The 25,953-nt window shown below is 43.7% G+C and overlaps 1 protein-coding gene across 1 annotated transcript in view; it reads right to left on the bottom strand.

Moving 5' to 3' along the window:
• Positions 1-22,444, bottom strand: part of LOC138287578 (sodium- and chloride-dependent GABA transporter 2-like) — a 633,422-nt gene extending 610,978 nt beyond the window's left edge. The window contains exon 1 of the mRNA XM_069228136.1: positions 22,237-22,444. Within this exon, the coding sequence (XP_069084237.1) occupies positions 22,237-22,390 (154 nt within the window). The 5' untranslated portion in view covers positions 22,391-22,444. The remainder of the gene's footprint in view (positions 1-22,236) is intronic.
• Between the last annotated feature and the right edge of the window lie 3,509 nt (positions 22,445-25,953).

Genomic DNA, 25,953 nt, shown 5'->3' with positions numbered 1-25,953 from the left:
CTGTGTAAGAATTGTCAGAGCTCCCTATGGGTGGCAAAAGAAATGCTGCAGCCCATAGGGATCTCCTGGAACCCCAATACCCTGGGTACCTCAGTACCATATACTAGGGAATTATAAGGGTGTTCCAGTAAGCCAATGAAAATTGGTAAAATTGGTCACTAGCCTGTTAGTGACAATTTGAAAGACATGAGAGAGCATAACCACTGAGGTTCTGGTTAGCAGAGCCTCAGTGAGACAGTTAGGCACCACACAGGGAACACATACATATAGGCCACAAACTTATGAGCACTGGGGTCCTGACTAGCAGGGTCCCAGTGACACATAACAAACATACTGAAAACACAGGGTTTTCACTATGAACACTGGGCCCTGGCTAGCAGGATCCCAGTGTGACAGCGAAAACACCCTGACATACACTCACAAACAGGCCAAAAGTGGGGGTAACAAGGCTAGAAAGAGGCTACTTTCTCACACAACCCCCCCCCCCCAAACGAAGGACAATAAGGCTAACCTTGGCCAGTTGAGACTTTATTGTCTAAGTGGTGATAAGTAGAGAGTAGCTCTGCAATAGACTGGTTACTCCCTTTATCATCCACTATATGGTTACTTCCCTGTGGGGATGTAAACCACCCTGTTTGAAGTTTTGTAGCTAAGCAACAATGTGAAGATGTATTTTTAGAGTTTCTATCAGTAAGTTTTAGTTTAGAGCAGTGGGAATTGTCCACTGAACCTATTTGTAGTGATGGAAATGCCAGACAGGGATGCTGTCTCAGAAAAGCCATAGCTGGGCAAAAATGTTGTCCATATGGCTGGAAGAGAGAACAGGGATGCTGTTTCTCTTGAGTTGGAGCAGGGCAGGGATGCTGTCCTATGAGCTCCACACTAGGGCAGGGATGCTGTCCTAAGTGCTGTGATGCAGTGCAGGGTTTCTGCACTAAAGTTTCTCTGGGAGGGTTGGAGGTTTGCTCCATGTTAACTAAAATGGTGCTCTTTTTGTCACCAATGTTAGTTATCCCACAGAGAGGTACTTCTACCTCAGGGAGTACAGCTTTGCCAGCTGATGATTCCCTTGGAACAGGTGCCACCCCAGGAGAGGTTTCTCCCACCACAGGAATGATATCCTGATTGGCAGGGTGGTTAGGGGATACTGTGATACCCTTTTTACCTGTTGTTGGAGAGGGATCCTGAGTTTTCAGGCCTTCTCTCCTTTGCTTTTTCATTTCAGTAGAAATGAGAGGGAACAATTCCTCTGGGATGCCCAGCATGGCTGCATGGGCATAAAACTCTACATCAGCCCAACCTGAGGCCTCTAGGTCATTACCTAAGAGACAGTCTACAGGTAAGCTAGGTGATACCACCACCTGCTTAGGGCCAGTAACTCCACCCCAACTAAACTGAATTATAGCTAAGGGAAGAAACTTAGTGGAGTTATGGACATCAATAATTTTATACTGTTGTCCAATGATGTGTTGTTCAGGAGCCACTAGGTTTTCAGTCACCAAAGTGATACTGGCACCTGTGTCCCTGTAGGCCAAGGCCTCAACACCATTTATTGAAACTGTCTGCCTGTACTTATCCATTGTAAGGGGACAAGCAGCCAGTGTGGCAAGGCCAATGCCACTAGGTGTGACAGAAACTGTCTTGGGACTGACTACCCCAGTTTCTACTATGGACCCATAAGTGAACCCAACTACACCCTTAACTTGACTGTTGCCAGCAGTCCCACCACTAGTACCACTACTGCTAGGGGCACTAGAACTTGATGTATTAGTGGTGGTAGGCTCAGGGGGTTTACCTGGACAGGACTTATCCCCTGGCCTATGGCCTCTATTTTTACACACAAAGCACCAAGGCTTTTTAAATTGTGTAGATTGAGAAGAAGAGGAAGAATTTGTTTTATCCCCACCCCCTGAAGAGTGTTTAAGATTTGAAGTGGGATCTTTGGTTTTACCCTTATCCCCATGCTTATCTTGAGATTTTTCACCATCTTTCTTCTTATTGTTCTCTTTGTCACCCCCTGTATGAACTTTTCTGTTCACCCTTGTTCTGACCCATTTGTCTGCCTTCTTTCCAAATTCTTGGGGAGAGGTCAGATCTGAGTCCACTAGATACTGGTGCAACAAATTAGACACACAATTATTAAGAATATGCTCTCTCAGGATCAAGTTATACAGGCTGTCATAATCAGTAACTTTACTGCCATGTAACCACCCCTCCAAGGCCTTCACTGAATGGTCAATGAAATCAACCCAGTCTTGTGAAGACTCCTTTTTGGTCTCTCTGAACTTTATCCTGTATTGTTCAGTGGTTAAGCCATAACCATCCAGGAGTGCATTCTTAAGAACTTTGTAATCATTGGCTTCACTTTCTTTCACAGTAAGGAGCCTATCCCTACCTTTTCCACTAAATGATAGCCATAGGATAGCAGCCCACTGCCTTTGAGGGACATCCTGTACAGCACAGGCCCTCTCAAGTGCAGCAAACCACTTGTTAACGTCATCCCCCTCCTTAAAAGGGGGAACTATCTTGTGCAGATTCCTGGAATCATGCTCTTTTGCAGGATGACTATGGGGAATACTGCTGCTGCCACCATGGGTTTCTAAACCCAACTTCTGTCTCTCCTTCTCTACTTCTAAGGTCTGTCTATCCAAATCCAGCTGTTTCTTCTTGAGCTTCAGTCTGGTTTGTTCCACTCTCAATCTATTGAGCTCCCTTTCTAACAATCTGTCATCAGGGTGGGTGGGAGGGACATGCCTTGAAACAGAAGTATGGTCAGAATGGACAGAAGGAGACCTGTCCCTTACAGAAGGCACCCTAACAGCTTGGCTAACAGAAACATCACTTCTACTGTGGTGAGAATGAATGCTCTTGCTATGATGTGAGACAACACTATCTGTATGGTGTGACTCTACATCAGTACCAACTATGCTAGACTGTCTAGTAATGGGCAGGCTCTGAAGTTTCTTTCCTGAATCTTTTCCTAGGGGTGTCCCTGGATCAGATTGGGAACCATTAGCAACTTTTTCAACAGATAGGGCCCTTTTGGCCTTATCTTGTTCTCTAAGCATGTTAAGCAATAATTCCAAGGAAGGATTCTTCCCTACACTCAAACCTCTTTCTATACAGAGACTCCTTGCTCCTTTCCAGCTAAGGTGGTCATATGCAAGTTTGGACAGATCAACATTTTGGCCTGTGCCAGACATTTTTAGAAAGAGTTTAAGTGACAGAAAAAGTGAGAAAAAGTTTTTAGAACTTTTAGAAAGACAGAAAAAAAACTTTTTAAACTTTTTAGAACTTTTTGAAAGTTTAGAAGTACTTTTCAGCACTTAGAAGAGTGAAAAGAGGAAATGCAAAACTTTTTAGTTATGTGTACACACACTGAACTTGTTTTGTATATTTTTCTCTTATGAAAAGTACAATGACAAGAGTGGTAAGTAGCCTCAAAGCACTTATCCCACCGCTGCACAACCAATGTAGGAGGCTGGACTGGCTTGTAGTGAGTACCAAGGGGTACTTGCACTTTGCACCAGGCCCAGTTATCCCTTATTAGTGTATAGGGTGTCTAGCAGCATAGGCTGATAGATAATGGTAGCTTAGCAGAGCAGCTTAGGCTGAACTAGGAGACGAGTGAAGTTCCTACAGTACCACTTAGTGTCATATGCACAATATCATAAGAAAACACAATACAGAGATATACTAAAAATAAAGGTACTTTATTTTTATGACAAGATGCCAAAGTATCTCAGAGTGTACCCTCAGTATGAGGATAGCAAATATACACAAGATATATGTACACAATACCAAAATATGCAGTAATAGTATTAGAAAACAGTGCAAACAATGTATAGTTACAATAGGATGCAATGGGGACACATAGGGATAGGGGCAACACAAACCATATACTCCAAAAGTGGAATGCGAACCACAAATGGACCCCAAACCTATGTGACCTTGTAGAGGGTCGCTGGGACTATTAGAAAATAGTAAGGGTTAGAAAAATAGCCCACCCCAAGACCCTGAAAAGTGAGTGCAAAGTGCACTAAAGTTCCCCAAAGGACATAGAAATCATGATAGGGGAATTCTGCAGGAAAGACACAAACCAGCAATGCAACAATGATGGATTTCCAGTCGAGGGTACCTGTGGAACAAGGGGACCAAGTCCAAAAGTCACAAGCAAGTCGGAGATGGGCAGATGCCCAGGAAATGCCAGCTGTGGGTGCAAAGAAGCTGCTACTAGACAGTAGAAGCTTAGGTTTCTGCAGGAACAACAAGGGCTAGAGACTTCCCCTTTGGAGGACGGATCCCTCACGCCATGGAGAGTCGTGCAGAAGTGTTTTCCCGCCGAACGACCGCCAACAAGCCTTGCTAGCTGCAAATCGTGCGGTAAGAGTTTTTGGATGCTGCTGTGGCCCAGGAGGGACCAGGATGTCGCCAATTGCGTCTGGGGACAGAGGAGGCATCAAGCAAGACAAGGAGTCCTCTCAGCAGCAGGCAGCACCCGCAGAAGTGCCAGAAACAGGCACTACGAGGATGTGTGAAACGGTGCTCACCCGAAGTCGCACAAAGGAGTCCCACGTCGCCGGAGAACAACTTAGGAGGTCGTGCAATGCAGGTTAGAGTGCTGTGGACCCAGGCTGGACTATGCACAAAGGATTTCCGCCGGAAGTGCACGGAGGCCGGAGTAGCTGCAAAAGTCGCGGTTCCCAGCAATGCAGTCTGGCGTGGGGAGGCAAGGACTTACCTCCACCAAACTTGGACTGAAGAGTCACTGGACTGTGGGAGTCACTTGGACAGAGTTGCTGGATTCAAGGGACCTCGCTCGTCGTGCTGAGAGGAGACCCAGGGGACCGGTGATGCAGTTCTTTGGTGCCTGCGGTTGCAGGGGGACGATTCTGTCGACCCACGGGAGATTTCTTCAGAGCTTCTAGTGCAGAGAGGAGGCAGACTACCCCCACAGCATGCACCACCAGGAAAACAGTTGAGAAGGCGGCAGGATCAGCGTTACAGAGTTGCAGTAGTCATCTTTGCTACTATGTTGCAGTTTTGCAGTTTTGCAGGCTTCCAGCGCGGTCAGCAGTCGATTCCTTGGCAGAAGGTGAAGAGAGAGATGCAGAGGAACTCGGATGAGCTCTTGCATTCGTTATCTAAGGAATCCCAAGAGACAGAGACCCTAAATAGCCAGAAAAGAGGGTTTGGCTACCTAGGAGAGAGGATAGGCTAGCAACACCTGAAGGAGCCTATCAGAAGGAGTCTCTGACGTCACCTGGTGGCACTGGCCACTCAGAGCAGTCCAGTGTGCCAGCAACACCTCTGTTTCCAAGATGGCAGAGGTCTGGAGCACACCGGAGGAGCTCTGGACACCTCCCAGGGGAGGTGCAGGTCAGGGGAGTGGTCACTGCCCTTTCCTTTGTCCAGTTTCGCGCCAGAGCAGGGCTAAGGGGTCCCTGAACCGGTATAGAGTGGTTTATGCAGAAATGGGCACCATGTGTGCCCATGAAAGCATTTCCAGAGGCTGGGGGAGGCTACTCCTCCCCTGCCTTCACACCATTTTCCAAAGGGAGAGGGTGTAACACCCTTTCTCAGAGGAAGTCCTTTGTTCTGCCATCCTGGGCCAGGCCTGGCTGGACCCCAGGAGGGCAGAAGCCTGTCTGAGGGGTTGGCAGCAGCAGCAGCTGCAGTGAAACCCCAGGAAAGGCAGTTTGGCAGTACCAGGGTCTGTGCTACAGACCACTGGGATCATGGGATTGGGCCAACTATGCCAGGATGGCATAGAGGGGGCAATTCCATGATCATAGACATGTTACATGGCCATATTCGGAGTTACCATTGTGAAGCTACATATAGGTAGTGACCTATATGTAGTGCACACGTGTAATGGTGTCCCCGCACTCACAAAGTCCGGGGAATTGGCCCTGAACAATGTGGGGGCACCTTGGCTAGTGCCAGGGTGCCCTCACACTAAGTAACTTTGCACCTAACCTTTACCAGGTAAAGGTTAGACATATAGGTGACTTATAAGTTACTTAAGTGCAGTGTAAAATGGCTGTGAAATAACGTGGACGTTATTTCACTCAGGCTGCAGTGGCAGGCCTGTGTAAGAATTGTCAGAGCTCCCTATGGGTGGCAAAAGAAATGCTGCAGCCCATTGGGATCTCCTGGAACCCCAATACCCTGGGTACCTCAGTACCATATGCTAGGGAATTATAAGGGTGTTCCAGTAAGCCAATGAAAATTGGTAAAATTGGTCACTAGCCTGTTAGTGACAATTTGAAAGACATGAGAGAGCATAACCACTGAGGTTCTGGTTAGCAGAGCCTCAGTGAGACAGTTAGGCGCCACACAGGGAACATATACATATAGGCCACAAACTTATGAGCACTGGGGTCCTGACTAGCAGGGTCCCAGTGACACATAACAAACATACTGAAAACACAGGGTTTTCACTATGAACACTGTGCCCTGGCTAGCAGGATCCCAGTGAGACAGTGAAAACACCCTGACATACACTCACAAACAGGCCAAAAGTGGGGGTAACAAGGCTAGAAATAGGCTACTTTCTCACAACAGTTGACCCACTTGGCCAGGAAAATGTATAAAAGCAATGGGATGTTAACAATAGGGCTTGCTACTGAGCAACAATATCATACAGTTTTAACAATAGAAAGAATCCAATATTGCCTTAGCAGATTGCCGCAGAAGTATAAAAATACTGCTGGGATATACTCTGCAAGAATAATTGAACTCTTACAGGATTATTTAGATGTAGTATAATGTGTGGATGAAATCTACAGTATAGATAATTATTTATCTGACTATACAGGCATACAGAACAGGTATTTATATTCTTGCAACCACAGGTTACAAGATTCATTTTAGAAAATCCAATATTAGATATTTGAATGTAGGTTGTCTGGGCTGTGAGCTGTTAAGTGCGAGAAAAGGCTTAGTCCCTGCTTTCATTTAAACATGTGCCAGATTAGAGCTTCCAAATTAACTAAAAAAGCTTCAAGCCCCAATGGATTTTTTTAAGTTTGGGAAACAATATTAGCCACACTGTGCTAAAACTAAAAGAGTTAACACCTGTATCAAAAGAATATTGCTACCTTTGCATGGATGGATTAGACTACAAAAAACTCAGAAGATACAGAGATCTTAAAAAGATCCCACAGGAATATGATAGCCTGAACCTTCTTCCAAACATTTATGGTCTTACAGAAAGCTGATCCAAAATGTCCTACACTGGAGTTGTCAGATTCATCTTACTGTGCTTAGAGTTACAATACTGACAAAGACCTTTTGAAAGGTAATGGATACAGGGACTTGAGAGGTAAAACATTAAAAGCTAAATAGGTTTGTGACCAGGCACCTCCTTTGTGAAGTCATCTCCTATTGCTAGATGTAGTATATACAATGGCCATCTTAGTGAAGGGATTCATGTGAGTTGTAATTCAGATGCAGTTGAAGCTGCTAGAAATGCAGATTTAAGGTATAAAGTACGTAGCAATACAGTTCCAGAGAGTTTCCCAGTGGAATATGTGTATTAACTAGATACTGAAAGAAATCCAGAGTAACTCTTGCTAGGGTGGCTGATTGTTATATCCCAAAAGAAGCTGATATGTTAGATGTAATGAAGGCAGATTTTGAGGGAATTATACCTGCACATGCAGATGTCTCAGTGGAATGTCAAATATTGAGATATAAGTAGTGGTGGCCATGTCATTCTAAAATAGTTGAGTTTGTGCTTCAGTGTATAATGTCACCGACCAAATCTTCTACTATAACAAGACCGCATCGGCTTCCTTTCATAAAAGGAACAATTTATACTATCTTAGTGTCCTTAGTCAGCTTAACATAACTGTACATATTTTATGTGGGTATGGCCTAAGCATAATGCAATGATTCAGAAGGTTGCAAAAGAGGAGCTATAACGGGGGGAGTTAGATCTTTTTAAATAGATCAGAGTCCAGCATTCATTTCAAAGATTTTTGCTAATGTCTTGTTTGAAGTGGGAATTCAACTAATGCCATGGCTGAAGTCAGAAGTCAACTACAATGTAGTCACCTCTTCTCTCCTGGGAGTAACAGTGTAATTGAATGGAATAACAGGATTCTGTTAACCAATTCTTGACTTTGACGATCTTACGTAAGGCCACTAATTGTCTGAGAGACCTATGTAGTGCATAGACATGACAAGTTATTAATAAAGTACCAAGATGAGTACTATTTTACTGTACACCTTTTGAAATATTCAACATACATATTTAGAAACGTTTTTTGGAACTAGGATCTTTGTTGCAGATCTTATAGGTTTCACAGAGCTCTCTGAATCACATCACTTTGATAGACTGTAGTACTACTAAATAATATGATGAAAGAACGTTGTGAGTAGTCTTTAAGCCTGTACTCTGGACATTCTGTCCATCATATTCAATGCAGTGCTGGCTTAAATTTTGCTTGACTTTCTTAGGGTAGTCAAGCGGAGCAGTCTAAGGCCTATTCAGGAGAGCTGGTGTTGACTAGTAATCACCATTCACAGATACACAATAATAACACTCAATAAATGATAGTCTAGTCTGTGCTTTTTCTTTCGAAAAAGGAAAAAGTACATTTATTACACACAACCTATTTAATACTATGCAGCAAATTACAAATATACATAAGGGGATAGAAATACTTCTTGATGACATTGAGTAATCATTCTTACCCCTCCCAAAGAGACATATAAATCAACATAACATGTCAAAAATATTCTTTTGTATTCAAATGCAATTAGTGAATATAAGTTTGAATGTGCGCACTTCAAATTGCGAGTAAAGCATGTATACTTTTAAACAGGATTGGTTGTCAGATCCATTACTTTATTAGAGCATTCACAAAAGGAAATGCCTGTTCTTGGCCAGGTGATTTGTGCAGCATAACCTTTAGTAGGAATAACACAATTAAAACATACCGCTAAAGGGCATCACTTTTATAATCACAACACTGTGCAATTAAACACTTTCACCTCTACAGAGTGTTGCACTGTATACCCTATTGGCATGAAATACACACTTTAACCATAGTCCCTTAAGGGCATCACATTTATAATCAACGCATATGCAAATATAACCCTTCATCCCTGGAGGATATCTGCAGCAGACACTCATTACAGCTTTTAGCATAACATACTGCAACTTAACCATAGCCCCTAAAGGGCATCACATGTACAATGGCCACAGATGCAGTTATTACCATTCACCTCTAGATGGTGTCTGCACAACATGAAAACTTATGTTGACCACCTTCAGGCCACAGATACTGCAGCCATAGACTTTGCCTCTAGAGGCGGCAGCACTTCCAGCTGTAGAGCACATGCAGCAGCCTGGGGAGTGCTTAGAAATCCTTGGAAACCCTTGAGGGGTTATCTTTTCAGAGTCCCTCCCAACTTAGACTGGGAACTCTGGTAATTCTTTTAGGGGGGGGGCTGCGCTGCTCTTGCAGCTCCCCCCACACTCTAGAAATGTAATGGTGGTGATTCCATCCTCCCACGGCCACCACTAGCCCAAAAACACGTGGTTTTCTTGTGAAATGTGGCCAGGCCCCACGGGGCATAATGGGGGGCTCCTCCAAGTGCTTAAATATTCAATTAGTGGCTTTCCCACTGAGCTGTACTGGGGAGAGCTATGTTGCATTTTCTCTTTGTTCTTTTAACTTTTGGCAGCCTTGTGCAGCACTCTTCTTTTTCCTTAGGGTGACTGGTCCTGTCCGGGCACCCTACGAACTAACTCCCCTGGGGCTGAAAGTAGCCTCACATCAGAGCTCCACGTGCTCGGTCGAGGAAAAGGTTGCCCAAACTTAAGAAATGCAATATCTCAGGCCCTGTCGGGCCGATTTAGATGAGTTTGGTCTTGTTTTGCTCCTGGTGATGAGCCCTAGCCACCTGGAACACTTTCATCAGGCCTCCTTGTCTCAAAGATGATGAACTTTGTGAGGAGGTGGTTTCATTGACTCCCTGTATCAGTCTTCCTCTTTACTTGTCCTCTGGGCTTTTCTCCTTTCTCACGCAGATGCCCAGTCTTTCCCCTAACTGGTCCTGAGGGGGTGTAACGGGACCAGCTTTACTGATCCTGGGGAGTACTTCAGGTCAGATGGTTCATAACGGCTTCCTCCAGTTCCAGTGTCCAGCAGAAAAGCACACCAAAGAGAAAGCTCTCTCCCGTGCGCAGGACCTTTTATGTGGGGGCAGGTTTTCCAGCATGGATGCACCTCTGACCTATTCTGATGTGCCACATTATAAGACTGCCCATGTCCCAACCTGCCGGCACAGCCTTATAGGATTTTTCAAAAATGGCATCACCCGGTGTCACTTGCCACATCTGTTCTTTAGGTCTCAGCTCCACCACTCGCTGACATCACTGTAAGGGCCTTCCCCAGCAAATCTTCAAAGGAGTCCCCCTCCTGGTTTGGCTCCAGTGGTATGGGCTCCTCTTTTGTTTAGTGGGCTTGAGGAGGCCCTCTTGCTAGCACAGGGTGACAGCTGGCTGATTGATGCAGAACAGTCCGCCCACACCTTTCCTTCTAAGATGCTGACTTAAGCCCTGTTAATTGTTCCCTTTGTGGGCGAGGACAGTGTTCCTGCAGCTGGAGGGGAAAGCATTTAACTCAGCCCAGCAGAGTGACAAAAGGTCTGGGCTCTGATCCTGAGCTGAGCCAGAGAAATATGACATTCCTGGATGATCAATAAGCTATACGGATATGTCTTTGGACTTGGCAGAATTGTTCTTTTCACACAGGTTACACTGTACATTGGCACAACTCTGGTGTCTGTAGACCAAGCAGAAGGGGAGCTGCACCCTAAGGCAGCCTTCCCATAAGCGTATAATGGTGTGTACCTGCAGACAACACAGTAAACCACACTGATTTGTGTACACCAACATTATAAGGCCTATCATAGGTCAATACCCACCCCTGCACAGTCCCTTCTGCACCAGGCTGCCAGTGTGCAGTTCCTGGACTGTGCATGACAGGAGTCCCCCATGTACAGCCCGGCCACATGCACACACACATGTGCACACATGTTCACATGCAACCAGCCAAGTTCACAAGTAACCAGCCAAGTGCCTCTTTCTGAGCTGAGTTTGCTTTGGGTGAGTCCCAGGTTATGAGGCTCCACCACAGTAAAAGATCTAAAATCAAGTATTCAAAGAGCAAAAGGTCCAGGTGGATTAGCTGGGCAGAATCCATCTTCCTAGACAGTCTATAACTTAAATTTGGGTTTAATTCTGTGAACATAAGAGAATTAAAGGTTGATTGCCAGACTCAGACGAGGTTGATGGGTGGCTTCCAAAGCTGGTGGCTAGGTCTGCCAAACATCTGCTGATATGCAAACATTTTAATATCATTTAGAGAACCGGTAACAGTCAAAGCCATAAAGGGTACAAGAACGCCCCTACCTGGTAAAAATGAAAAAGAGACTAGTTTCTACTGACAAAGTAAAGCCTTAACATATTGCCAATAGTGCTAGTACAGCACAGCTGCAAAAGAAGAATTTGTTATCCTGTTGGTTAGGGAGTGGCCAGGAATTTCCCTACCCACAGGCTGGTGCCAGGCATAAATGTGGCACCCACAGTACCCTCCTGAGAACACTTTCTGGACCCATGGAAGAACAGAAGAAGACTGAACCTGCTGTCTGTGCTCTGAGAATGTCCTGAAGTCTAGACCTGCTCTCCTTCCTGTACCTAGGACAAAGACCTGTGCTACATGGGTCATAATGCTGACCTCTTTGTCAAACGAAAGGAATACAATGAGATACAAGAGTCATTTCCTGCAACTGGCCAGCTGACCAGTTATAACTAAATCTCCCCTGGACTCTGCTGCTGCTGGAGTGAGTCTTGGCCCCAAGTGTTGTCTCAAGCGTCGTTGACCCTTTGGTTAGTGTATTCCTCCTATCATCTCATGAAACCTGTGACTTTGAAACCTTTGACTCCAAAATCCTCCAGAGGACTTTTGATGAATCAGGCAATGTTGCTCTGCCGCTGGATGATATATTCAGGTTGCTCTAAATCAGAGTTTTTCCACAGCAGCTTATCCAATTCAGCAGTTCTTCATGGAGAAGGTATCCAGTCTTGTGGAGCCCTCTTCAGACAAAGCCTGCAGCCTTGCCCCGCTGGAAGAATCTTAGCTCCAAAATTATGGCTAAGGTTCGATTTAGAGTTTGGCAGAAGGGGTACTCTGTCTCAAAGGAGACCCATTACCCTCACTGCCAAACTGAAGGTCTGCCCACCTCAATTAGAGTCAGGCAGAACTACAGTATGTCAGCGGCAGAGAATACTCCATCTCCGAAACTGACATTCACCTCTGAGGGCTCAACATAATAAGGGCCATTCAAGGTTTTGCTATGTGTCCGCCTTTTGAGAAAACTGGCATGATCGTTAGTGGTCGTTGACTTTTATAATTTTCAAAAACAAAATCCTGCTTTAGGATTTTGCTTTGGAAAATTAAAAAAATTAAGAGTTTGCCAGGCCATCCATTACATTTTCAGTGGATTTACAGAAACTGTCATGGCTCCCTTTTCTGAGCCTTCATTGTCACCAGATAACCCATCTACTGAGCCTGTGCCTTATTTAAAAGAGGAGGGGGCCACACAGCACCCTCCCCGAGCCTTCTCAGGCACCCCATCCCCCTGGGCAGTCTATTATTTTTTTTTTTAAGGGGAGGTGGGCTGCTTCGCATTTTGGCTCGTATTACACAGGTGATTGCCCTGAAGCCTACCAAGCACACATTTAGGGTAGCTGGAGGAGCCCCAGGGCCCCCATTGCCCCAGCTGGGGCCCCGCATGGTGCAGGAGCTGGCATTGTTCCAACCCACTGGGTGTAGATGTATGCTGCTCCCACCTGACAGTAGCAATAACTGTTCTGTTTCTGCATTAGTGCAGGCAGGGAAACAGATCAATAGTCTGCTCCCAGCCGGCAGGAACATTTTTAAAGCTCACACTTGCGGGGAGCAGACCTTGTATTTGCTCCCATTTGGCAGAATATTCGAAAATGCTCCTTCCTGATGAGAGAAAACTTGTGTATCCCTGCCTGCTACCTGGTGCAGGTAGGGAAAATACTCTGTTCTGGGGTGGGATCTCTGGGACACAGCAAGTGATCCGGCCCCAGAGGATTGGTTTCCCAGGGCCATTTAAGGTTCAGGGAGGGGGCCACAAAGCACCTTCCCGCTATGAATACCCAACCCAGGGGATGGGGTCCCCAGGGCCCAATATGGGCTGGGGAAGGGACCCCTACTGATGTCTACCTCCACCTGTTTTAAATGGTGACTGACTTTTTTTTTTGCTGTGATCCTGAGGGGGTCTTGTGGGATCTCGCAAAATGTGACTCTAGGGTGATCCGTCTTGTTCCCCCCATGGTGCCTAGGGGTCACCTTATATCATGATTTCTTTTTACTTTAAGAGAGAGGACTGTGTTCCCCCGTCCTGTAATGGCTACCAGAAATATTTTTCTCATGTTGAACGCAGCCAATCAGCACTCGCTCCACAGGAGTCTGACTGAACGAGATGGCCCAAGGGAAAAAAGCTCCCTGGGCCAACTAAAACACTCCTACGAAACTCACAAGCCTCTCATGGACCCAACTGTCCAGATATAAAAATATTTTTAAACCTTAATTTCTCAAAAACTGCCGAATGGATTTACACAAAATTTAAAAATGCATAACCTGCGGACCAAGATCTAGCTTTCTACTAAATTTGGTGTAATTCCTTTCAGCAAATTTTGAGGCTAGCTCTTCTTAAAGAAGTGAATTGAAAATGCATGAGGAGTTTGGTTTTTGAGACCTGACTATTTTCTTCCACCAGCTCCGCCAGGATTAGTCTTTTTTAGAAGTTATGGTGGTCCTAATCTGCCAGGCAGCGCTGCCTTGGGGATTATAACTTTGTTCTTTGCCAACGATTTCATGGCAGTAGCACCACCATGAAAAGGCTGGCAGATAACGGGTGTGTGGGGCCCCAAGGGGGCCCCTGCAATGTCAAAGCACGTGGCATGGGCAATGCAGGGGCACTCTGGCCAGCACCCTGCGCACTACGGCATTGCCGCCAGCTCTATTACAAGCCGTAGACAATGCTGAAGGCCATTTCTGGCTAGGCCAGCGGGCGGAAACTTGTAAAGGGCATAGCAGGGCGGCAGCCACAATGGCGGCAACCTCCACATCTGAATTTCGGTAGGCGGGCTTTTTTGTGTGCCAAAATTGTACTTATAGTCTCACTTATTGGGTGCCATAACATCTTTTAACATAACACGCTTCACCAGAAATTAGCCTTACATTAGAATCCTCTACACATAACATGTATGCATCTGTAATGATCATTTTGATCATTGTTGCCACTGGGTAGTTATAGTTAGGACCACGTTTCCATGGGAAAAGCATTTTTGGTTTGCTAATAACTTTGTGACCGTTTCACAAATCTTCACAAAACTTTCCCAAAGAAACCATCCTCCACCTCAGCTGTTTAGTGGAACATTTTTGCGGTGAACCATCAAGCAGAGAAAAAGGGGTCGCAAAACATATTTTTCCTATTCATTTTCAATAGAAAAAATCAAACACTGCTACAGCCGAAATGGCTGAACGGAATTATACCGAATTTGACAGAAAACAAGATCACAGCCTAGAGAGCGTTTAATTCTATTCAGTAGTTTTCAAGAAATTAAGGTTCATGGCGGGCACCAGGGCACCCAGTTTAAAAAAAATAGACAAATAAAAATGTGTTGCTGGCTCCTGGTGACCCATAGGTCTGCCTGCAGGCAGCCAGTGTGTCCATGGGCCATGGGGCTCCCTTGTGGACCTCAACAAAATTTAAAGATGTTGGTGTCCCAGGTGGAATAATAAATTATTGTCAGGAGGCACACATTTATTATTCACTGCTCTGGCATGGAGCGCCCCGTTAATGCCCTGAAAGAACATTCCACTATTTTTCTTGAATCCCGGTGGTTCCCCTAGAAGGGGCAGGGACACTATCAATCATTTTTTTACAATGTAAGTGGCTACAAGGAATTCAGCAGCCCCCACAGCAACATTGAAAAAACCAGTAAGGGACATATGTACGAACACTTTTGTCCATAAACACAGAATGGGTAAAAACCTTTGCTACATCTGGCCCTAAGTCTCCTAGGTCATTAAATTCATGACCCTAGGACAGCATACCATATTTTTTAAAACACTCCTAGCTGGAACTCTGTGCTCTTCAGCTGGCATGGAGGGTCCTCTTGTGATTGTTTCAATGGCTGCTTTTTATGAGCTGAAAAATGTTAAAAGACAGTCTCATGTTGATTTTTTCATATTAAAACTATATTAAACATGTTGATGATAATCACATTTGTTAACCATTGCAATGTGTGTATTAATGAAATATACATTTGATTATAATTATTGCTTTTTTTTACAAAGACAATAGTTCTGCTTTTTATATATTAATATACTGACTCCTTGATAAAGTCAAATAGGTCCACTTTTTATATTTTGGTGTTATGTCCCTTTGACAAAGTCAGTAAGTCTTCCTTGAAATAACACTCTTTATACTGTGGGAGATAGGGCAATCGTGGTGGAAGTTGGGTGATCACAGGGATTTTTGACACCAGCAAGAGGCTGGTGGCAGAGTTCAGCCAATTGCAACCTTACAACGTACATTGCCAAAAGCCGTACGCAGCAGGTGTTGGGATGCAGGGCGGATTTGGGCTCAGGGCCTGGCAGCAGTTCAATCTGCCACCTCCAGATTCTAACACTTTCGCCAATGTTGCTTAGTGTGCATTGGGGAATAGTAATCTTACTCCCAAATGTATTCTTTTTCCTTAATGTTAGTTGGACTGGAGTTACACAAACAAATTCGACCCAATCAAATATATGAATCATCTCCAAAGTTACTTGGATTGCAGCTAGCCTCCTCACATAAATAAAAAGAGGAATGTTCCCCAATTTCTGTTGGACTAGTGTTAGAATAGTGAATATGACCCCCACATATATATAATTAATTCATTAAAAAATACAATGTATTTAACAAATCTTTTTACATTTTTGTAGATTTATAAGAAAATTTTATATTTTAAATATGTAAACAATTATTTTATTTGTGAACATATTACATTATTTTTCATACCTAGATATACAGATATTCAAAAAAATTGTTTTGTTTTCAATTGATCCATGGTTTGTGAATGAAGTATTTTTTAGTTTAAAGAAGTTATATATTTTTAGTACTTGTAATTCAAAATACATATTTTAAATAATAATTACAAACTACTTTTACTTCACTTTTTATAAATTACATGTTAAAAAGTATTCAACTTCTTAAAATGTTAAATTACTTGTCCTTAGGTAGGTATATTTAATATTTTTAAACACGCTTATCAATATGTCTTAGCACTATATTTTGTTTTTCATTATTTTACTGATCCTAACATTAATTTGTAAAGTGGCTAGGGTGTGGGTCCCTTGCTCACTGTGCCACTGCATTCAAGCTAGCCTGGCTGATGAAGAGTGAAACCCTGAAACCGGTCCCAGGATGCTTGTTTCCGGTCCAGGGAGGACCTGGCTTGGCAGTTCGGGCTGGACTGTTCCCATGAGGAACAGGGTCAAGAGTGATTTGCATATGGCTGGGTCCAAACTGGGATGGCATGGTGAGCAAAAGAACAATGGATTAAACCCAGATCTGTGACTGGGGGTGAGTGTTTGCATTGTTCAGCACTCTGTCCATCATCCTTCAGTGTTGCTAAAGTTGCCCTAAGTGGGAAGGGAATGCCCAGATGTGGGTCCCTTGCTCACTGTGCCACTGGACTCAAGCTAGCCTGGCTGATGAAGAGTGAAACCGGTCCCAGGATGCTTGTTTTCGGTCCAGGGAGGACCTGGCTTGGCATTTGGGGTAGACTGTTCCCATGAGGAACAGGGTCAAGACTGATTTGCATGTGGCTGAGTCCAAACTGGGGTGGCATGGTGAGCAAAAGAACAATGGATTAAACCCAGATCTGTGACTGGGGGTGAGTGTTTGCATTGTTTAGCACTCCATCCATCATCCTTTTGTGTTGCTAATGCTGTTGCACAACAGCACCCTCAGAATGCTCAGTGCCTGCAGAGCAGACAATGCACATTCCGCGGGTGCTGGCAGGGGGGCCCTGTTGCCCCCAGCACTGGCTTTCCACCAGCCTATCTGTGGTGGTTCAACTGCCATGGAAAGGCTGGCAGAAAGTGGACTCGTGATCACCACAGCAGTGCTGCCATGGGCACCACTGTGGCTGACCAGGACTCCGACCGTGACCCCATCAGGGTCCGTGATCACTGCAGTGGTGGCAGTCCCCTGGCGGTCCGACCGCAAGGGGTATAATCTGGCGGTCGGACTGCCAGGACTGCGGAGGTCTGACCACCATCAAGAATTTGGCAGTCATAAGACCACCAAACTCATAATGAGGCCCCTTGACTTCAGTTGCAACATTACTCAAAAGACATTGGCCAGGAGCCTTTCATCATAGAAAATGAACGTTTCTGGTAGACATGTCTCCATATTTTACTGTTATGACAAATTTTCCTAAACAAGACACAGGTTGAAGAGAACCACACTGAAAAATACCTATGGTTGGGATACCCAGAATGGGTTTCACTTGCAGTTTCTAAAATTTGGTAATGCATATAATAATACATGTTGCTCTAATGCCTAGTACATATGGCACCTCTTGATATCCAAATGAAATATCTACAGGAAGTCTTTTCCATATAGTGTCTCTTTGATTATACAAATTTCTTATTTAAGTTTCCTTTGACTCTTTCATCATGCATAATCAGTCAGCCATGTTGCCTTCCTTTGTTGTTTCTTGTATGCATTCACAAGCTTGATCTTACATTTGTCTCATATTTATTTTATTTTCTCTTCCTGCTTTTCTCCAGCTTCCTTCCTTGCCAGTGTTGACATTTTGCTTTACAAACAATGACAAAATGATTCACCTTTTTACATTTCCAGCAACATTTTACCTTTCCTTTGATTTTCATATTTCCTATATTTGTTTCTATTTTTGTCATTTTCCTTGTTCCAGATTAACTTCACAAGCTTTCACACCTATCTCTGTCTGAGCCATTTGTTTTTTTCTGGGCTCTAATTTCTCTATAATTGTTCCAGACCTAAGGCCTAATTACAAGTTTTGTGGTCCAAGGACCGGCAGACTCGCAGTGGCGGTCGGCCTGCTGCAATCCTATCGGTCCGACCACCGGATTATGATCACCTCGGCCAGGATCAGGGATCCTGATGGGCTACCAAGTCCAAACCTTTCTCTTTAAAACATATGTCACACCTAGGGTAGGCCCTGAACAACCCAGATGGCAGAGTGCAATGTATTTAAGAAATAGGACACATACCTTTAAGTTGTACATGTCCTGGTAGTGAAAAACTATTAAAGTCATTTTTCACTACTGCAAAGCCTATCCCATTGGATAACATTGGAGTTGCCTTATTACAGTTTATAACTGTACCTTCCAAATGGGAAAAGATAATTCCTTCAAGTTTGGTGTCTCTGGAATCACAATTTAAAATCCTAACTTACGGTAAAGTTGGCTTCTTATTTGCAATTCAGAAAATGCCACTTTTAGAATGTTTATATAAAAGAAAATAGTGGTTCACTGTGATATAAATCCTAGAACCCAAATTTCTATATACTATATAGAAAACACTTTAGGCTACTTGGGTAATATGTATCTTAACCCAGTTATAAACCTAGTACCTTTGAGATCCCCAACAAGAAAAGTTACACACCTTTAAAGATCAGGCAACTTATACTGTATAAGAATGTATTTCCACCCTGCAAAATAATGGTTAAATATATATTTATGCTATATAATTTAACAGTTGTTTTCATTTTTTTTTAAAGAAGAAAAGAAACAGATCCAGTGCTCATACAAGTGAAGACAATGTGTAGTGAAATGTGATGAGTGAACAAAAAATGCATCAATGCATCAATGATAAAAATATGCATAACTCCTGATTCCTTCCATCATTATTCTTTAAAAGTGCATGAATGTCTGTAGTCAATGGTGTTTTTACCTCAGATTAGACTGTGTTGTCCCCACACAAAGGGCTGCATACCTCCCGTAGTTAGTCTGTAGTTGGAGCAGGACATCTGTGTTCTTCAAATGCATGTCTTTGAAGTCTCCTAACTTCAAGGGCACAACAGTGTATAAGAATTGGAACTCAGACACCACCACTTCTGAACACTTCTAGACCTGTGGATACTCTACCAGGAAGAAGGACTGCAACTCTGCTGGGCTCCTGCTTTGCTGTGCTGACCTGCAGCCTGCTACCCTCTTGCCTGTGTGAGAAGGACTGGACCTGTAACTCTTGAATTCAGAACCCAGAGTGACTCCAAGGGCTAGTTCGGTGGCCTCCTGATCTGAGGTCTCAGGGACATAAAGACTTCCAACCATCCTGCTTCTGTACCTAGACTCTACTATTTGTGTGGCTACCTTGACAAGTGGTGCCATAATTGTACTGGACCCTTGGGGGTGGGCCTAAGGTGCTTGCCAGTGGAAATGAAGTACCACCTCTGCTGACTGGTGCATCCTTGAGCAGAACCAATGCATTTCCTCTATGGATGAGCATATCCCTCAGCAGAACTTGCATAACATCACTACTGCGTGGATTGAACCTGGTAAAAAAGACTCGCACCACCACAGTAACCCGCATCTTGGGACTGACAGATCACCTTCAGGGCTGCTGCTGTACACCACTCTCCCCAGCACAGCTTCTACATCCCTTGTCGATGGCAACCTCTATGACACCAAAATTCTGCATCTCAGCTTCACCTCCTATCAGATCCAATGCCTTGTCTCGCCTGTACAACACATCCCTGACCTGATCTGACCTTCACATTGCAAGCCCCATCAAAGGGATCCTCTATGCTGGCCCAACAGGACCTTGCAACACAACCGCTCCGCATCTTGGAACAGATGCATAGCCTCAGTTGCATGACACATCTTTTCCACAAATCCACGCAACACTCCACAACCTGAATTTCAGGTACTTTATTCAGTGGGCCTAACTGAATCCCAGTAGCCAGCCTGCGCTCCTTTGTGGTCGGCCTGAATATGTGACTTTGTCCCGGTCCAGTGCAACCAAATATACCCAATCGCTCCTTGTGCTTTTTGGTGCTATTTGTTACTGAAAACTTCAAAATTCGATGTCTCCGATTCTACTAATTGTATTTGTGTCATTTATATATTTAAATTTTTTTTTATATTCTACTCTATTCTTCTAACTATGCGTTGGGCTTCTTTTGTGGTGTGGTTACACTTTGTTACTGTTTGAAGTGTTGCACAAATATTTTACCCATTGCTTCTAAGTTAAGCCTGACTGCTCTATGCCAAGCTGCCAGGAGGGTTGAGTACAGTTCAATTTGAGGTCTGCTTGTGTCTTATCCTGACACAGATTTTGGCTGCTGCTTGACCAGGGCTCCCACCCCAGTCAACCAACAACCCAGTTTCTTAAAAGATCCTCGTTGTTTACTCATCACCAAGTTTTGAGAGCTTGCCTCAAGCGAGAGGCAGCAGTACTCGTGAACAAATCCCAGTTTCAAAGCTTCTTAAACTGAAACCTTTATCCAACAGCAAAGCAAACATAGCCTACACCTCACAATATCTATAACCATCTGCTCTTCAAACCATTCTCAGCTCATTCCAATAATATCCTTCAACATTCTATTCTCTGTGACACCAACAGATTACATCCCACATCATTCCAATCTGGCTTGCCACCTGCTTCTCTCATAATTAGAAAACATATTAAGATGTGACTTATCATCCATAGCACAGAGGTGCCATTTAGTGGGACTTCATCAAGCTCAAAACAGTACCCCATTCTTCATAAAGCACCTGCCCAACATCCCAAGGTGCAGGAATAAGGAATACTGTGGATCCTTAAAAAGATACAAATTACCTCAAACTGATATATTGAGATGACGAATACATTTAGCAATCCTCCCAGATGGGAAGTACTCAAATTAGCCACTCCATCTGCTCACAATACCATTAACCACTGGAACAAACATTTGACCAAAGGAGACACCTAAACGCAAAATATGAATTACATGTACACTACTGCTCATCCCTTTGTTCTGTTATGTCATGAAGCTGCAACCTAATGGAGAGTCTTTGTTTGCAACACAGTCCAACCAACCGCCTAGGTTTTCACAACCTTTGTCTGCCAGAGGTATGGGCAACCTCATTCAGTAGCCATGTTGCTACTGACACGAGGAAGCTCCTAAACAGAACGTACTCCCCAGAAAAGGCCCCAAATGGTGAAAAAATTCCAAAGGCAAAAAACTCAGCGAGGATTCACAAGTCCGGGAGTGGAACACTGACCAATGCTTACCAAGACTCAAGCTCGGAGACACCAATAGGGAAGAGGAGATCCTTCTAGAAGAATTCCAAGGAGGAACCAGGAGAGGACTGGAGGAGCAGGATAACCCAGAAGAAAGACGTATAGAATGAGAACTAGCAAAACCACAAGAAAGAGCTGCCATTCAAGCAGGAACACTGGAACAAAACAATAGGTCTCCACCTAGCATTGCACCATAACGTATGAAGCAATTTCCCTCCTTTATCTGAGTCAAAGGAACAGAAAATACCTAAAAGTCCATATTGGATTGGGAAAAAGGTAACATATTTTAATACTGTGACAGCCATCTTCAACTGGGTACAATATTATTCCTTGTAAATTCGCACAAGTGTTTCAGGGAGAGAAAAAGGACTGGAAGAATGATGTCCCGGATGGTGACTCCTGATAGAAACTCCGCTGGGAGAGGAAAAGTAGCATAGGGAACAACATAGGTGGGCTAGACGCCTGAAAGTAAGTTTAGAAAGAGAGCATGGAGGATTGCCAGCACTGTCACAGAACTCCCTGCTCTGAGGAAAATGCATGCCCCCCCACACAAGAAAGCCTCAGAAGAAGAGCCAGAGAATAAATGTCTTCCAAAAGCATTGAAATTTCATATACTGGCAGAACATGTGCTATATCCATCAATGGCTCTGATTTATTTTCAACCAATGTCTACCCGGAAAAATCTAGATTTACTTTTGAAATGGACATAGGTCATCTCTCCAGCAACATGCCATACTTGATCACAGTCTTCAGTTTACCAGTTTTTCTAGAGGCTAGAATTTACCAATAATGGGTGAATTGTAATTGAGGCATTTTAAATTTGTAAAGTGTTTATTCAGAACAGTTCCCTATACCTACCACCTCCGTTTTTGTAACAGAGATAAGGAAATCTCCAGACGTTGCCCAATCCAATGATTTCCCCAGCAACTGACAACAAAAACTCCAACTTGTTGTTCCAGTGCCCTCGTGCCATTATCTCTGGCTTGCACTCTTCAAATTCTTTCTTTTCCATGATTGGATGTGCAGGTGTGGTATTTCCTCTGGAAACAGTCCCAGCATTCTCAATAGCCATCACACCTAAAAACACAAAGAGGAAGTACATTTTACATTGAGCTCAGGGAAAAGTGCAAAGGAAGAGATACTCGAGGAGCATTCTTTATAACAACACACAACTCTTCTGATCCTTTCCCTAGCTAGGAATTTGAGATTGGTGCTATTAGGTGTTGCCTACAGCTATTCATATCAACTTACTGTTTATAATGTATGTGATTTTCCCTTCCATCTAGCTGGAAAGGCCCGGAGAGTGATTCCAAACCACACTGTCATACTATACCCTCAGTATGTGACGAGATAAGTGAGTGTGCAGGTGAGTGACTGGCTATTTAAGTGAGTGAGGGTATGAATGGTTAAATGAATGACTGATAATAATGAGTCACTCACTGTCTAAGATTGTCATAGGCTCTAGTCTAAAAGAAGGTCAAAGAAGGTCTGGAAAGATAGGTCTAAAGGTTGGATTTAGTTCTATGGAATGTCGGATCTGTTGAACATGACTAGGCAGCTGATTCCATATCCCCACATAGTCATTTGCCTCCCACTGGTGAAGGTTTATAGGTGCCTTGGTGAAGAAGTGATCAGTGATCAAAGCTTTCAAGGTAGGCCTGCAGCAGACTTTACACTGTTAAGTACATCAGAAGTTGCCAGTGTTACATTTGTGAAGAAATCACAAACATTTAAAGTTAAACCTATTTTAAGATTAAGGCAATGTAGTCCCTGTAGAGAGTCTCCGTCTTTCGAATTAAAGTAGCAAGTGAGTGATCGAGCATGGGGTTTTGATCAATCTGTTTTGTTTCAGAACCAACTAGGGACAAACTTGAAATTCTACCTGACTCAGAGCAATATTGGAACAGAACCAAAAATGTCAAGTTATGCACTTCATCCTACCAACATGGAGGTCAACACCCAGAAGCATTTATGAGTTCAGAAAGTAGTACTATACAAGTATTGCTTTACATGGTTTTACATGCCTTTGTGAATTGGGATGAAAAGTCCAACTCTTTATTATAAATAGTGCAAAGAGTACAAAGGCCATTCCATTGTACTCATTATATATAAATATTTAAATTGTTTCCATTTTAGATGTTTTGGGGCTACTTCACAAAGTCTGTCTTGCTGACAGAGCCATGCACCAAAGAGGAAAATGAATTGACAGGAACCACTGGTCTGGAGTTTCCTTCCAGTGCTTTATAAATGGCCGCCATCTTGGTGGTCTTTAATAAATTTGGTAGGAGGCGTGGCCTCGGCCTGGCAGGCGTAACATCCTCTGCCAGGCCAATGGAGATTACTCCGTCTACCAACCTTAATTTTTAGTTTCCACTTATAAATTTCTTCACATTTGCAGAACATTCTAATCTGCTAATATTATTTCTAAGCAGTTCGGGACCCTGGACTAAATGAGCTGCTCATGCATGGAAATGGTAGCCTTGATAGCTCTGGATTTCTCAGCTTCTGCTTGAGAAATGCTTTTGACTCTTCTTCCTGTTGCAATTTGCCATTCTCAACAGTGTCAATGTTCTGCAGTTACTTATTATTGACACTTCCGTACATCTATGCAAGATGGTAACATCTTTGAAATATTCAACCGGTTTATTTTAACCACTAGTTAATTTTGGGACTTTTGTTATTCTAAGCAAGCTATGTTTCAAAGGAGCACTCTCCTAACCATTAAATGCCCATAGCCGTAACGGGACATGTGAGCATCATTGGAGTTTTCTGTGACTAACCCGCATTTCTGCCAGTCTAAGGGCGCTCAGACACACCTATCAAATCCATAGTAGGCTGTGAGAGAACAGCTGAAGTGTTCTGAGCCACTGAGGGTGCTGTGGCTATGACCAAAGGAAGATACAGTCAGCACAGCGCTGCCCCAGGATAATTCATTTTTCTCAACACTAACTCTCAGCTGCACTGTGTAAACACATCTGCTCCCAAGAATCTATGGACATCTGACACACGAGCAGCTTGGCAGCAGGGTGAGCACTGGACTAGCACAAGCATAGGGTGGCCATCTCACAGCAGGTCATACAGACACTTTCTTCATTCGTGAACGTTTCACCTACAAAACATTGTTTACAAACCATGTTGGTCTCAGATGAGTATTTAGAGCTTCACACTTTCCCTGTTGCATGGACATCGCAGCTCTGACCCAAAATATCGGGGTTAATGGAGGGCTTAGAAGGAGGTCTATTGTGGTGAGAGGCCCGCAGTGGAGGAATTCAGTTTGTGGGTTTCTGTAGTGTGGAACAGTTCCCTATGAGCCAGCAATAGCTGAGCCCTCACGGTCCAGGTGCTAGCCGCGCACACCCACCAGCAGCGCAGGCAGGTTGTGCCCTCCAAATGGTACTGGACAGACCAGTCTCACTTAAAAGTAACTGCAGTTGTTGGTGTACCTAGGGACTTTTTTTTTACTACGAGGACAGTGGGGTTGCGAAGAGCAACTTGGATCTGGAAATGTACGACTTACTTGATCAACTCAACATTGAAAGCTATAAAAATCAAATTAATTCAACATCTGCAAATGCTGTGTGCTGATTCAAACTGTGAGGGACTTGCCAACCAAACCTTTGCCGTTATCGGTTCATTTGTGCAAGTTCATTGCTGATGAAGGCTGATCTAAGGCCCCCTCAATGTTTATACACAGCAAGAGATCTTTGGCTTTAACCAGGCCTTAAAAAGCAAATCTCCCTAACCGAAAATCCATCTGAAAGAGTCCCATATTATTCAAAACGTTATCTCCCTTGCTACACATTGCTAACTTAAATCTAAAAAAGTGCGCACTCGACATTCACTTTCCAAAATCTCTGAGAGGTGAATCATTTGATACCACATAAAAAATATCAATCCCTGTTGACTCCTTTTGACACACCAGCTACTGTGCAATTGCGCAGCTGTACAGACAAGCTACATTCACAGAGAAAGTAGCTATCAGCCACCTGTAACGGTTCTGGAAGGCCTAAGTAGGCAGGATACGTTCAATCAACCTAAAACTGACAGGTGTCAAACCTAGAAATGATGTAATTTCCGGAGGTAGGAACTTTAGAGCTAGCTTAAGGCATGTCCCTTGGGAGTGGAGTCACATCCCAATCACATGCCTCAAAAATGTACAAGAGGTTTTTAAATATTAGCATTAATTAATACAATAACTGATATCTCCTATTAAGGGCTCCACCAGCCGTTATGACTCCAGCAACGAAATACCATTCTGAAATGATACCACTGAAATGGAATTTGTAGAAGGATATATAATGGTTCCTAGTTCACAAGCGTAGGAAAAATATAAGACTTTTAGCAAAACTGACTCCTGATCAATTTTCGTACAAGGATCCCACCCAAGCTCCAACTGCAGGTATGAGTCGTTGGAGTTGAATAACTCTCAAGGTAGACATGCAGAATATTTATTGTTGCACAAAGAAATTTACTACTGATGTATAATTTACAATTTTGTGTTGTGAGTACCTGTTTCAAAATTGACCTTTTACCCCCTGTTACAGCCATAAAATCGACAAATCTTGGGAGAATATA

The sequence above is a fragment of the Pleurodeles waltl genome, chromosome 4_1, assembly GCF_031143425.1.
Source record: "Pleurodeles waltl isolate 20211129_DDA chromosome 4_1, aPleWal1.hap1.20221129, whole genome shotgun sequence".
Classification (NCBI taxonomy): domain Eukaryota; kingdom Metazoa; phylum Chordata; class Amphibia; order Caudata; family Salamandridae; genus Pleurodeles; species Pleurodeles waltl.
The sequence above is the reverse complement of the archived record's forward strand: the minus strand, read 5'-3'. Positions and strand labels throughout refer to the sequence as shown.